This window comes from Lycorma delicatula, chromosome 1 (genome assembly GCF_047948215.1).
Source record: "Lycorma delicatula isolate Av1 chromosome 1, ASM4794821v1, whole genome shotgun sequence".
Taxonomy (NCBI): Eukaryota; Metazoa; Arthropoda; class Insecta; order Hemiptera; family Fulgoridae; genus Lycorma; species Lycorma delicatula.
In genome coordinates, this window is record NC_134455.1 from 333,297,405 (window position 1) to 333,312,179 (window position 14,775).

Consider the following 14,775-nt stretch of genomic DNA (forward strand, 5'->3'; position numbering starts at 1 on the left):
TAATATAAATTGAAAGTTTAAAATTACTTTTCAAGCGCATTTTTTCTTGTATACTATACAGAGTGTTCCTTTTAAGACTGTCCCATTGGGATCTCGTAAACAAAAAAAATCTGAGAACAAAGTTATAATTTTTTCTTGGCATCGGTTATTTATTCTTCTTATATAGTGAAAAAATAATGATGCATTAAATAAACCAAAACAAGGTATAAAAACATTTTAAAATATCGATATTTTTAAACTTTGATCGGCTCCCCCACATCCAATATTGCTCCAAAAGTATTTTTTGGAGGCCATTTGCATTACGACTGTGTCTATAAAGACAAAAAAATTTCTGTTAAAAATTTGCGTTAAATAAATTATAGCTGTTTCCACTTTTGGGGAAGGAGGAATTTTGGGATAAACGTTTTTTAGAAATGATGAAATAACCGATGCAGTAATTATCTACACGCGTAAGATTTCTGGAATGAATACAAAATCGTATTTTTTGTAGATGAATTATGAATTCTATAACTTTGGAAATCGCGCGTCTATGAAAGACTGAATTGAATATCGATTCTGAAATAACAAAATGAAGAAAAACTTTACGGGTTTTTAACTCTTGCAACCTTAATTATATTTACTGTAATTGCGGTATTCGTCAGACCGGTAGCGGAGGTGCTTCTAGAACACTAAGTAATTTTTTAAAATCATCTTTATCAGGTGTTATTCAAAGGATTGAAAGAAGTGGTTCCTTATTCGTGAAAATTAAAATTTAAACGTTTTTTAAATTTTGTAGAAATGTTTTCTTTTGAGTTACACTTATCTTATTTTTTTTATTTACATAGGTCTTTCCTTCCTTTTTTGTGAATCCATTCTTTAAATTTACGTTTCTCTTATCCTACTTGAATAACGTTTACTTAAATTGTCGACGGACCAGCAAAACTAGCGAATTGTACCGATCCAGTAAACGATCTTTTACTCCGCCCCAAGAGTTTTCATAAGGTTGCTAAATCAACGATGGATCGCTCGATAGTAAACATTTTTAACGTCTTTTATACTGGTATCATCTGTATCCAGCAAATTGACATATTGAGGGACGCATTTAATGTTTTGCCGTTTAACGGCTTTAATAACTAATTTTTTTCAATGTCCTCACCCGATTTCGACATGTTTCGAACAACGGATGTTTTGTTATCAGGCCGGTTTTCAAATAATAGCGATTTCACTCGGAAAGACTAGATTATATTTTTTATTATAGATATTTCAGCTTTAGTACTTTCTTGATTTCCTCAAGCAGCTCGTTAGTGTACCTTTACCTCGTCACATCCGTGGGTAACAGGAAAAAATATGTCAGTTACAGTCAGACAGCGGTTCGGTTGGCAGAAACTGAATAAAAGAACATTTACTTTGAAATATAACCGGTTCGGCAGAGTTTCGAACGATCGACCTCCCGCACGGGTAGAATAGTGCGACTCCGATTAGTTTGGGAATGTTTATTTTAGAAAGATCTTGTATTTTAATTTTTATGTAATTTTTGGGTCTTCGTTGAGCTAATATATATTTTTGGATTTTATATATTAGCCGATCGAAGATTTAAAAATACGAATAAAAAATTAAAAAACAAAAACAAATAATAAAACTAAAATATGAGATTTAAAAGATTATATTAAAGCGGATGATTTATTAAAACTTAACGGTTTATCTTTAAAGTAATAATGATAATAAAGAAAACTGCGCTTTTATTTGCATAGTCGGTCTTGGTTTAATTCTGATGGGTCTGTTGTACGTTCCTTTTAATCGGCTGAATTAATTTTCTTTCTTAAAATGTATTAAATGCTGGAGGAGTTTGTAATGGAAAATATGATTTTGTTCTGCCGTATTTATGGGAACTGGCCGTTTAATTTGTTCTTAGGTGTTCTTTTTTTCGGTGTATCGTGGAATCTACTTGTACATAGTCTATTTTCATTCCTCGGTCTACGATCAGGCCTACTTTACGAACTAAAAACCTTTTTGTTCTAAGTTTTATTACTTACTATCGCCGGTCGTAAAACAATTTCTTTTACCCTTTAAGTCTGCTTGTTTTCAAAAATATGTGTAATTAAGTTTGGATTAGAGTTTTAGTTACGACACTGAGCATCTTACTGTGAGTTTCCTGATAATTCTAATTAAAAATTACTCTAAAAGCAATTACTTAATCCAATATTGTTGTTCGTTCATTTGATGTACTCTTTTATCAGATGTAAAAACAGTTTGAACATAATAATATTGTAATATAATTAGCCTTCAAGATTTTGTAACTATTAACGTGAAATTATTAAGAAAACTTTAGGGGAACGTTGAAATTCGTTTTCATCGGATGGATTATATTTTTATTTATTATTTGCAGAAAAAAGATAATTATTTCTTTTTATTTAATATATATATATTTTTTTTAACCGAGTGATTTTTTTAATCCGGTCCACGTTTATTCTGTAACTTCATTACATTTTGTTACTCGATACGAATGCAGATATCGTCGAAATTCTTCACGTATTTAGCCAGAACAATATGACACGCGTTATTGTCGTTTTTAAAGGAGAATGACACTGGTGATACAGATAAATTGTGGCCGGGATTGAACCGACATCTTTTACGGAAAGAACCTCGTGTTCCCACGGTCTTGTACTTCTTCCTAGAATACAACGATTTGTTATAAAGAGTTGTTCGTACATGGCGTTGCTTCGGAAGTTTACAAAGAGAGAGAGTGAGAAAGAGAGAGATAGTCGCTCTCTACGTGCAAGCTTACTATATTATACTACACCTTATTATGGTCATACAGTGATCAGCAACTAACACTACAACGGCAGCCTGTTTTTTTAAATGCTCAATTCGCTGAATTAGCGGTTATTTAAACGTAACCGACTAATTGTCAGTGTGTTGTTTAGTTCTGACCGTACCGAATGTTTTATCTGGCTATGTATTTTGCAAGTAAGTGTAAATCTAGAAATAATTAGTTTTAAATTGCTTTTAAATTCACTATCTTAAAGCAGTTTTTTTCTTAGTATTGCTTATTTTGTTAAATATTTGTGATGTTAATTACATTCTTTATAACGAAATTGTTCTCCCTAGTGAAATTTTTGAATGTAAACAAAGGATTGCAGTAACTGTTAATATTATTCTGTATATAAGGGTGGCGCTAAAAAGGCGCAGTCTTTACGTTCTGTTATTTCAGTCTGGGACATGTTACAGTGGGAAAAGTTTTGGAGACTAGGTAAATTAAGGGGCGTTAAATGACATATTCCATTAATGCTGCACAATTCAACATTTAATTAACATTAACATTTTTGAGTAGTCGAGTATTAACTTCAGCTTCAATATTTTGCCAAAACAGAGCTAGAACTAAGATATCTCGTAGTGGATTACAATGATGCGGATTGAGAAAAAATCACTTTTGTTGAAAGGTTTAGTTTCAATACGACTTCTAGCTTCTTCCCTCTCTAGTATTCTTTTAAACTCATTTTGCGTTCCGAATCACTTTTTATAAGATAATACGGAAAAATGGCGTTAAAAAAAGCCTGCGTTTTCCTCAAAAACTGTTTTTCCTGTTGACATTAATATGTAATCTTTATTTACACCCAGAGTAGTATCAAAACATTTCGGCAGAAACTACCTGATGTATTTTCTGAAATTAATCTTAATATCTACGCGTAACACGTTAAAAAACGAATGCGTTCATATAAAGATCTACCTTGTACACAATTCTTTTAAGTAGCACATTCTTTAACTATTTAAAAATACACAGATTGCCATTATGCGGTTTTGTTCTTCCATTCCGATGTTACAGAAGTCTACAGAAATTTAGGGCGTTAGCTCTTGGACAATTTTCTTTCTGTACGTGCGTTTGGATTAGAAGAAAAATTTGATTAAACGGAATGAATGATGGAATCTACGTTATTTAATTTTTTAACATTAAATGGTTCTACTTGCCATTAAATATAAAGAAAAAGAAACCTGATTTTATATCGGTGTGGAATCTCTTTACAAATGATTATTATTTGTTGTTTGTTTTCAAAAAAGTAAGTTATACAAGCGCGTTTCATGTTTTCTCAAAACACAGAAGTTAATTTTGTAAATAAGGTAGATAAAAAATTAAATTTTCAAAAATCGTGCGTGTGAACAAAATTGATAAAAACTGTATTGTAAAACCGATTCTTTTTTTTTTTTAAACGATAGTAATAATCTTAAATCTGCGGTATGAAGTCATTTGTTTAAGTAGATGAAAAAATCGTTAGAAAAATATTTAATAACTTAAATTGAGTATGACAAAAGTTAATTAATTTCAAAGCCCAATTTTAACTGCAGACTAGTACTAATTTTATTAATTAATACAATACTAACTTTAATTATTTCTAATTGCAGTTTAGTTTATTGTCGGTCTTGTGTTATAAATAATGGAAATATTTAGCACCTTCAAATTAATAAGTAAATAAATTATTAGATAAGTTTTCGTACAATCTACCTCTTAATTAACAATTGTTAAACGGTTAACTTCCTACTGAATTTGAATGTTAATTTTATAAATTTCCTGATCTGTAATATACAATTTACACCGCCGTTTTAATTTGCACTGTATACTAGTTTTTTTGTTCGTTCGTTCGAGTAGCTCACTCGATTACAGTTATAGATCGTGATGTTACCGGGATGCATTTTTTAATTCTTGATAAAAAATTTTTTATTGATATTCGAACGGGAAACTTCCTGATCAAAGACATAGTCGCTGCATAACGTGCGGCTAATTTAATTTCCACGCCAACCATTGGCCCAGGGGATGGAAAAAATTGGGTTTTGAAGACAAAAAAAAAATCATACTTCCCTTAATAGACACAGTATCGAATCTGTTTAAAGTAGTCATTAGTCTTCTAAACATTTCCTAAAACGACTGTCTGAAACAATTTTTGATATGACCAACCCTTAAGGCAAGGGATGACCAAAATGTTGCTGGAATTGTGAGATGGGGCTTGTATGCTAAATATGTGAAACTTTTTTTACATACAACCGTTGTATTGAGTAAATTTGAAGATTTTCTTAACTTTAAAGTGGAAATCTGTTGTATCCCCTACTTAGCACCGGTGAAATCTACCTCCGCCTTCCGGAGGTAAAATTCGGTAAACTTGTCGTCTCACAAAAAACATTTAATCTTGGGGAGTTCCTTCCACAATGTAAGAGTTCGTAGGCCCGGATACGGACAAGTGTGTTAGCTTGTTTAATAAGATAAAATTTCGACTCGTCACTAAATACTATACGATTGAGAAAGTCATTATCTTTATGTCGCAACATTTCGATTGCGAAGTCGCACGCACAGCGTAGTCTGTAAGCTTTAAAGCCTACCTACCGATTTCAACGATACGTATGCATATGTTAACGTTTCCTTTAAATATTCCACACAGTCATCGCCGACCGATTGTTCGCGGCCGGCCTTCCTAACAAATTTTTTAAAACAACGCAGTAAAGAAGTCTTGACATGTTCAACGTTTTCTTCAGACGTCCTCGGTCGTCCGTACTCTTCCTTTTATACAGAAACATCCGTTGGTTTCAAACCGATTATGCCATCGACAAAATTTGTAATCGCTTGGAAGATCACGATTAAAGTTCCTACGGAACACTCATTGAACTGTAACTAAGTATTCACGTTTAGCAAACTACAAAACACAGCAGGCTCTCTCTTCAGGAGTCACCGTCTTGCGAGCGGGGCTATCAAGCGAAATGATAGGAAATCATACTACAGTTACGCGCGCGAATGAAACTCTTTTTGCTGTTTGATTCTAGAATTAAATCGATATTTTATTTACACCTCTTTCAAGAAATATTAAAACCTTGAAATTCTTTTTTGTACACCCGATACATTTATATGATCGCCGACCGTTCTCTGTTGTAATATGGTCAAAACAATAATGCAAAATGGAGGACGAATTTCATAAAGCATCAGTTGTGTTCAGAAGAACGCTTTATTTTTCATCCGTTTGTTAATCGATATTACAGCCGATTCTTTCTTTATTTTGTTTACAATTTTTTTATATTTTATCGCGTTAATTAATTGAAGAAAAAATGTGCACTGGATTCTAGTAGATATTCGAGTAAATACTTTTATTTTATCTAATTTAATCTCGTTTCTGTAAGGTATTTCGATACCCGAAATCCATTAAGTTGTTTAATATTAAGTACTGTAAGAAGATTAGAAGCCCGAGTTTTATAAAACAATAGACCTAACCGAGTTACAAATTATGTGTGTTTGTATTTACGCAAGCCCGTGTTCAAAATTATTATTGCTATTATTAATGGACGATTATAACCGTCCATTGTTTTTATAGAAAATAATGTTTATTTTGAATTTGGTAGATTCAATAAAATTCAAAAAATCCCAACTTGCAGCGAACGTCGCTCGTTTTTACTACTCCAGCCTCAAGCCCGTTAAAATTTACCATCTTATTATTTTTATATATTTTTTTAAATTGTGTGGGAAGCTTAAAATGTAACTTAAGTATGAATTTAACTCCGCCTTTTTGCTAGTATTGTAAATTGTATTCTGTTAGAAAGATTGAATACAATGTGTTACGTAGGCTGCAAGGTCTACAGTAAACGAGATGATTAAGCGTGTGGAAGGTATGTTCTTTAATGTACGTTGTTTAATAACGGTACTATAACGTAATAACGTTATTAACAAACGTGTAACGTTTGCTGTTCACAGTATACTGCAGCTCTTTACTGCTTTAGTATCCTTTGCCGTTTACCATTTTTGAGAGCGAGTTGTTTTCGAAAGTTAAACTTAATAAAATTTATTATTTGTATAAAATTTACATCCGGAGAGGCGTATCTACGTCGCAGCAATGGCCCGAGTGTGTTGTATTTCAAAAGAATACAGATTTTTCAAAGCTCATTCAGTTTCATCGGAAATATTTTGTTTTCAAAATTGCCCTTTTTAATTATTTAAATAATATACAGATAAATACAATCACGGTTTACGAATGGGAGAACGATATCTTCTGACGAAATTTTATTGAAGCGCTAATTGAAATTCTAATTCGTTTATCCTCTCTGTGAGTGAATCTCTTTTTAAATCGGATTGGTAAAATTTATTTAGAAATCGCAACGTCGCCTGGTTTGCCAGTTATGCACGTTACTATTGTTTTCAAGTTTATTCTCAGATATCGTTATGCGGCACGAATTTTCAATCGCTGTAGTGAACACGGCATAAACAGTTGTTAAAACGAACGGATAATCAACTAGTCGGCCTTTGTGCTCGAACAAGTTCAAGTCAAGTTTCTTGCTTATTCCTAGAAAGTTTATTGTATTCCTTATATGTAAACAAAATTCTGCATTAATTACGTGTGAACGTGAATTTTCTGCTTGCCTTTTTCTCTTACGTTTTATTTCGCACCGTTATAACGTACACGACTTTTTTTGCCTGACCGGTTATATTTGCGACTATAAATTTTTATATAATAAATGTCAGATTATAATAAAACTCCCTTTTGGGAGAAAATTCCAAATAGGAAATTCGATTGTTTTTCTTTTCCAGTTTATAATTGATTTTATAATATATTTTATTTTCATTTAGAAGTGAGGTATATTACATCAGCGGCTTATCGGTTTAAATCTGTTTTCGTCAGTTATTTTGTTTGTTTCTAAAATAAACGCCGATAGCAGCGTTACCATCGGTTAATTTTTCGAAACTTGTAATGTGTTTATTTATTTTTTTTTTTATTTGACATTTTTATTGTGCGAGATGTCAAAAAAAGAGAATAAAAAAATAGGCGAGTTATATTTTGAGCTTTCTTTTTTGTTTAACCTCCGGGACCACCGTTAGGCATTGCTTCAGAGGATAAGATGAATGATTTGTAGCGTGTGTGAAAATGCCATGCCTAACCGGGATTCCAACCTGGGACCTCCGGATGAAAGGCCGAGACGCTACCACTCGCTCCACGGAGGCCGGCAAAAAAATTTTGAGCTTGGGGATGTTTATCGTAACGACTTGAACGTAAAACTCATCTTTGTATTGTAACTTTTTTCTGGTTCTTTCCGATAATTTATTATAGGATCGTCGCAACGAAAATCCAAACTGCCTGACGCCGACTAATTTATTTTTTTATAGTGTCGATTTAAGAAAATATTAAAATTTTATAGATACGTTTTGGCGGTTAGACTACTACACGTGAATTGACTTCAATAGGAGCCTAGGATAATGGTGAAATACTGGGAAGGAAGTGTGTAAAAACACGACATGCTGAATAATCTGAAAATAATATTAGCCAGATACTGGCAGTCAGACAAATCAAGAAGATAGGTTCTCCTCATCACGCAGACACAAGCATACAGTGTTACGAACTGCAGGCCATATCGCTAGATATACCCAACAGTCCTTTTCAGGACTTGCCAACAAGAAATCTTGGACCTTCAGTCCGAATTTGCCACATAAATATGGAAAGCATAAGCTATTCTAAGAGTATTTATCGAAACTACTGAGGAACGACAATATTGATCTGGTTGCAATCCAGGAAACACGTTGTAACACTGAGGAACAATTGCGGAGAAGAGGCAAAATACCTGGATATGAATTACTTGGTGCCAAATACCATGATGCCTACAGCGTCGCTACTTACGTTAGGCGCGATATAGAAAACGGCACTCTCATTTTCACCTCCACGGACAATGGAATTCATAATGTTGTAGTTAAAATCGGAAGTATAACAGTGTCCAATATCTATAAACCACCAGCTGTATCATGGCCAACGTCGGTAATCCAAATACAACCTCATCCTGCGGTCTACTTGGGTGATTAGCCACCATGAACAATGGAAATATAAGGATTGTGATGCGAACGGTGAGGCTCTGGTAAAATGGGCTGAGGATGAGAATCTTAGTCTTGTCTTTGATGCTAAAGACCGATTTACTTTTAAATTAGCGGCTTGGAGGTGGGAGTATAACTCGGATCTATGTTTCACCTCAACTGACAGCAAAGGTCGGCCGCTGCTAGTCTCCCGAAAAGTTCTCTGCGACTTTCCCCACAGCCAGCACCGTCAAGTTATTGTAGAGGCAGGTAGCCGAATTTCTCTCGTGACCTCTGTACCCCGCCCTAGATGGAATTTCAGAAAGGCTAATTGGGAAAATTTTTCTAGGGATCTGGATAAATCTGGAAGGCATGATTTGTAAGGTCCTCCGTGTAATTCCATGCAAATAACAGCTCGCCTCCTTAATAACATGTTGAACGACAGAATGTTCCAAGTTATCATGGGATCCGATATAAGCTCACCGAGGAAACTCAAGAATAGCCTGCCACAAGAGTCGGTACTTGCGCCTCTCCTTTTCATAGTCTATGTTGCGGACATGCCAGAGACAAGATCTAAAAAGCATGGCTATGCCGATGACTGGGTGCTAACAATAAAATGTAGATCATTTGAAGAGTCGGAGGAGGTCCTGATGGCTGACTTGGAGAAACGGGGAGGTACTTCCGGAGATGGCGCCTCCAACCGAATGCTAGTAAAGCAGAGTTAACATGCTTCCATCTGAGTAACAAGTTTGCTAATAGGGAGCTTAAAATTCTAATTGAGAATACGTGGCTCTTTCACAATAAGACACCGAAATACCTAGTCGGGACACTTGATAGAACGCTTTCATTTTAGGAGCACCTAACGAAAGCTGCAAGGAAATTAAGAGCGAGAAACAACATCATACATAAGCTCTGTGGAACGACGTGGGGAGCATCGGCTTCCACTTTGCGCACATCGGCTTGAGCCTGGTCTTCTCGGTTGCTGAATATTGTGCGCGTGTGGCTTAACAGAGCCCGTATGTTCGTAGAATTGATGCTCAACTTAATGACACTTTGAGAATGATTGCCGGGGTTATCAGGTCTACTCTCGTGGAATGGTTCCCGGTGTTGAGCCACATACCACTCCCATACTGCGCCGTATGAACGCTCTTGTAAGAGAGTACAAGAAGATTATGGACAATCGAAACCTGCCAATACATGAGGACATTGAGGATGCCAATCGTGGTCGCCTTCGGTCTAGAAAGCCACCTATCAAAACAGCAATTGCTGCCACAGAGGACGGATTTGACCTAACTGACGCCTGGCGTCGAGAATGGACCATAAAGCAGCATAACCAAATCCCATGTATTACTCAAAGGCCGCCGGGTTTTGCTTTGCCACGTAAGCCATGATCAACGCTAAACTGAATCCAGACTCAGCATGGTAGGTGTTTTGAGCTTATTTGGATACTTTTGGTCCAGTTGATTCCAATCAAAAGGGGTGGTGCGCAACTAGATGTTACAACAGTCCTAAATCCAAAATTTCAATATTCTATGACTAATCATTTTGGAGTTAAGCGAGATACTGACGTACGTACAGACGTCACGCGGAAACTAGTCAAAATGGATTCAGGGATGGTCCTTTACTTCGTACACGGAAGTAAAAATTCAAGGATACGAAATTTTTTCTAATCCCTCAAATTATGGATCTGTCTTAATCGCTCATCGATTTAGTACAGTATATTACAGAGCAGTCATAATTCAATTATCAGTTTCTAATTTCGCTTGTAAGGAAAAGGAACCGATCTCTATCTTATAACTTCGGACCTACCAGTTCTTGTTCTAACGCTATTTAGGCTAGAACGGCTGATCTTTGTATGTAGTTGAGGTTTAAAGTTGAGTTCTTAACCGCCGTGTCCTACCTTGAATCGCAAACCAATAAATTGGAGAATAGTTTTTAAATATAAATTGGTGAATAATGAAATTTCTTAAAATCTATGTATTTCTTATAAAACCTCCGATTAATTATTTGTTCCTTCGTAAAATCGCGCAATGTTCTTCGTAGTCGGTAATTTTATTTGCTGATCATCGCATAAAAAAATAATTCTGTTGACTTTTTTTGTGACAAACACAGATTACGACAAGATTACTTGTGAAACCATTTCTTTTTTCTTTTCTTTTTCCGGTTTAGCCTCCGGTAACTACAGTTTAGGTAATACTTCAGAGGATGAATGAGGATGATATGTATGAGTGTAAATGAAGTGTAGTCTTGTACATTCTCAGTTCGACCATTTCTGAGATGCGTGGTTAATTGAAAACCCAACCACCAAAGAACACCGATATCCACGATCTAGTATTCAAGTCCGCGTAAAAATAACTGGCTTTACTAGGACTTGAACGCTGGAACTCTTGACTTCCAAATCAGCTGATTTGGGAAGACGCTTTCACCACTAGACCAACCCGGTGGGTTTACTTGTGAAACCTAGAACCTAGAAACCTGTATGCTACGTGCCACATTTGAAAAGCTTTTCTTCTTTGCTTGTAATCTATAGCTTACTTTTTTGTCTTTTTAAGTGATAAGAGTATTTAATAACTATAAGAAAATCTCAAATACTTATCGCAAAATCTTGTTGCTAGTCGGTACTGAGCAGAGAAGCGCTTGTCATGCTCTAAGGTGAAAATCTTGTTATTTTTTTTTTAATTAATTGTAAAGTGAAAAAGATTTTATATTAATTATTGTATGTTTAATATTTATTTTCGTTTTTTCTTCCTAAAATTCAGCATTTTATCCTTGGCTATCGTTCTGTTGATAATTTTTATTTTTACTAATAGTGCTTTGGATCCTCTATTAAAAAGTATTTTTACTACCTTAAACATTAGTTTTTGAAAGGCTTTTTTGCGTTAACGTTGTGCTATGTACCTCACTTCCACGTGATTAGTTGATGTTTTATATATTTATTTATTTACGAACGTTTGAACGATTATTTCGAAAATCGACTTTAGACCGATAAATATTGATGTGTATTAGATTTAAGTCTGTGAGAATTAATAGCTTCTAAATCCAGTTTTGCGTGTGAGCGCGCGTTAGTATTTTTTATACCTGAGGCGACAGCAGCTTCTGTGAGTTAGCAAGTTTATGAGCTCCAGGAAGACTAGGCGGCTGAACGGCGCCTGTTCTCATTCTGTATTTCTGTATAACATTACTAGATCTTACCTGCCAGTCGGTCACCGCTTCATAATAATGTTAAATTATTAAAAAACTATAATTCAAAGATTGCTCGTCTGTCTATTTAATGGGGTATTTTAGGTTTCCATTAATAACTCTACCCGAAATAGTTTACAAAATAAATGTCTGTGGCTATTTGTAGTTCGTCATGCAATAAAACAACGCAGAACATAAAACGAGAGATTGAATAGAAATAAAAAAACAAATTCAATCGGCAGTTTTTCGTCGTAACTGTATTGGAATAGACGATATAATGGCAGGTTTGATCTCATTTATAAATTTACAGAAGTAAATGCTGCCCTGTGTGTAATTAAATAACCTGAAAATTTATTTAATGTTACAAAGTAAACAATTTTTTTTTGTAAGATAAAAGATGTTTTAACACCGATTACAATGTTATCTTTGTCTTAAAAAAGAAAAACTAATAATTTTACTGAAAAATTATACAATTATTGATTAACAATGGTTATTATTACGGGATCGACGAATCTGAAGTACGTTAAAAATAAGCCTTGTTATCCTGACGTTTGTAATCGTGTCGTAGTAAGTAATTAAGTAATAGTAAAATTTATTTTATTTTGTTTCATCACTAGTATTATTGTAATCTTTTTTTAAAACTAATTACACTGCTTTGTTTTTACGAACTGTATTAATTATTATGTATTACTAAGGTGTAAATTATTACTAACTTAAAATTGTATTCAAAATGGACTAACAATAAAAAGTATTAAAATTGTTAGAATTTAAGATTATTGAAATTTAAGATTAATTATGTATTACATTATTTGTTACTGTTGCTATGATTTGCCCTCTACACCAAAAAATATTTATGCTTTATAAATATTACTAAAATATTTGTAGTTATAAATAATGAAGGAATTTTGCCTTTTTTCAGTTAAATAAATATGCTTGTCGTGAGAAGTTAACTTCAAATGTTTACCTTTAGCACCACGGTTTTGCACTCTTTTTACAATAAAGTTAAGCAGTGATTTTTTGCATTTTAACAAATTTTTGATTTGAAGTCGAGTGTAAAAATCAGTTTGTGGGTTGTTAAATTGTGCGTTTCCGTAAATCGTACCAGGCAAACGCATTTTTACTTAGTTAAGTTTTAGATGTAAGAGAGTTGTATAAGTAAAATTATTTCACATTACTACCTATTTTATGTAAGTAACAGTGAGTTTTTAAAAGAAATAAGTTTTTTTTTTAAAGTGAATTATAATTTCATATGAAAGCTACCTATTGTAATGGGTACCATGATGCGACTTCCGGAAAATTTCGACACATCTTCGCGTTTCACATCTCCCAGACCCCAAAACCACCTTTTGTCAGCTCAAAAGTTTATATATGTATAGATATTTTATTTTCTTGTGGACACAATAATTGCCGTAATTTTGCGCCAGTCACTTTAAAAATAAATTTTGTTCTTTAAAAATAACTTGTCCAAAATCTCGGTCGAGTTCATTAACGGCCAAAATCGGACCATGGGGGGGGGGGGGCTTTTTCGAAAAAAAAAATATGGCTATAATTTTTTTATTAAATAAAATATCGAATTCGTTTAAAGTTCTTACTATTCTTTGGATAAGGGCTTAAATCTTATATAAATAAATTTTTTTTGATATCGCCAACCATTGGCCCAAGGGATGGAAAAAATTGGGTTTTGAAGACAAAAAAATCATACTTCCCTTATTAGGCACGGTATCGATTCGATTTAAGTGGTCGTTAGTCCTCTGATTGTCTGAAACAATTTTTGATATGATCAACCCTTACGGCAAGGGATGACCAAATTGTTACTGAAATTGTAAGAAGATGGGGCTTGTCGTATGCTAAACATGTGAAATATTTTTCACATACAACCGTTGTCGTATTGAGTAAATTTGAAGTTTTTCTTAACTTTAAAGTGGAAATCTTTTTTATCCTCTACTTAGCACCGGTGAAATTTACCTCCGCCTTCCGGCGTGACGAAAGGATTTTTTTTTATCAGTTATATAAGAGACATAATTTTTATTTTAAGATCTTAATTTCAAAATTGAACTGATCCCTCATCTGTGATCCTTTTTTATTAATTTAAAAAAAACCGTTCAAATTTCGCTGTGTTAATCGATGGTTATTTCATTCTTTAGGGATGTGTACGAACTACCCCTGTTAGGTGCTCTCTTTATCCGCTAACTTTACTATTTTTTTGTACTTGTTACAGTCTTTATTAAAAATACACCTTAGGAATGTAGTGATATTTTTAACATTTTAAGAATGTAAAATGTCAAAAAAGGGTGATTATGGTTGCTGAAGGGTGATGGTTGTTGAGATATTTGCTGAATTTGTGTAATAGAAATCTTTGTTCCCAGAAATTCATCTATGTTAGTAAAAAATTACTTGTTTTCTCTTGCACAGTTGAAGTAAAATATATATATATATATATAAATAAAACTCTTTAAGTTACCAAACTTTTTAGGCTACTGTATTTGTTAAATGAGTACCATTTCTTTTTTTGGTTTTTTTATTTCTTGTGTACCATTTCTTTTTTTTTAGTTATGAGAAAATTGATTCAAAAGGAGGATAATATTTTGTTATTAAGATGTTTATATTTTTTCCTCTTGATCGATTAACGGAGTTTCAGTGTTTTTAATCTTTTACGGAATTTTGATTCATTTTTTTTTGTTTTTCTTCCGATTATAAACAGTGTAGTTCATAAAACGTTGGTATATAAAAAAAAATTATGGTTTAACAAAAATTAATTAGGTTAATATTGACGTAATTAGTTATTTCGGCTGTGATATCTTAAGCGATCTGGA

General features: G+C 33.6%; 1 protein-coding gene across 2 annotated transcripts in view; it reads left to right on the forward strand.

The window, feature by feature from the left end:
- tkv (serine/threonine receptor kinase thickveins) overlaps nucleotides 1–14,775 on the forward strand; it is a 75,410-nt gene that overhangs the window by 17,175 nt on the left and 43,460 nt on the right. Inside the window, exon 1 of one of the 2 annotated variants that reach the window (XM_075382186.1) lies at nucleotides 2,816–2,946. The exons of the other annotated variant lie outside the window; for it this stretch is intronic. Within the exon in view, the coding sequence (XP_075238301.1) occupies nucleotides 2,919–2,946 (28 nt within the window). The 5' untranslated portion in view covers nucleotides 2,816–2,918. Of the gene's footprint in view, nucleotides 1–2,815; nucleotides 2,947–14,775 lie in introns of those variants that run through there. 2 annotated transcript variants of the gene reach the window in all.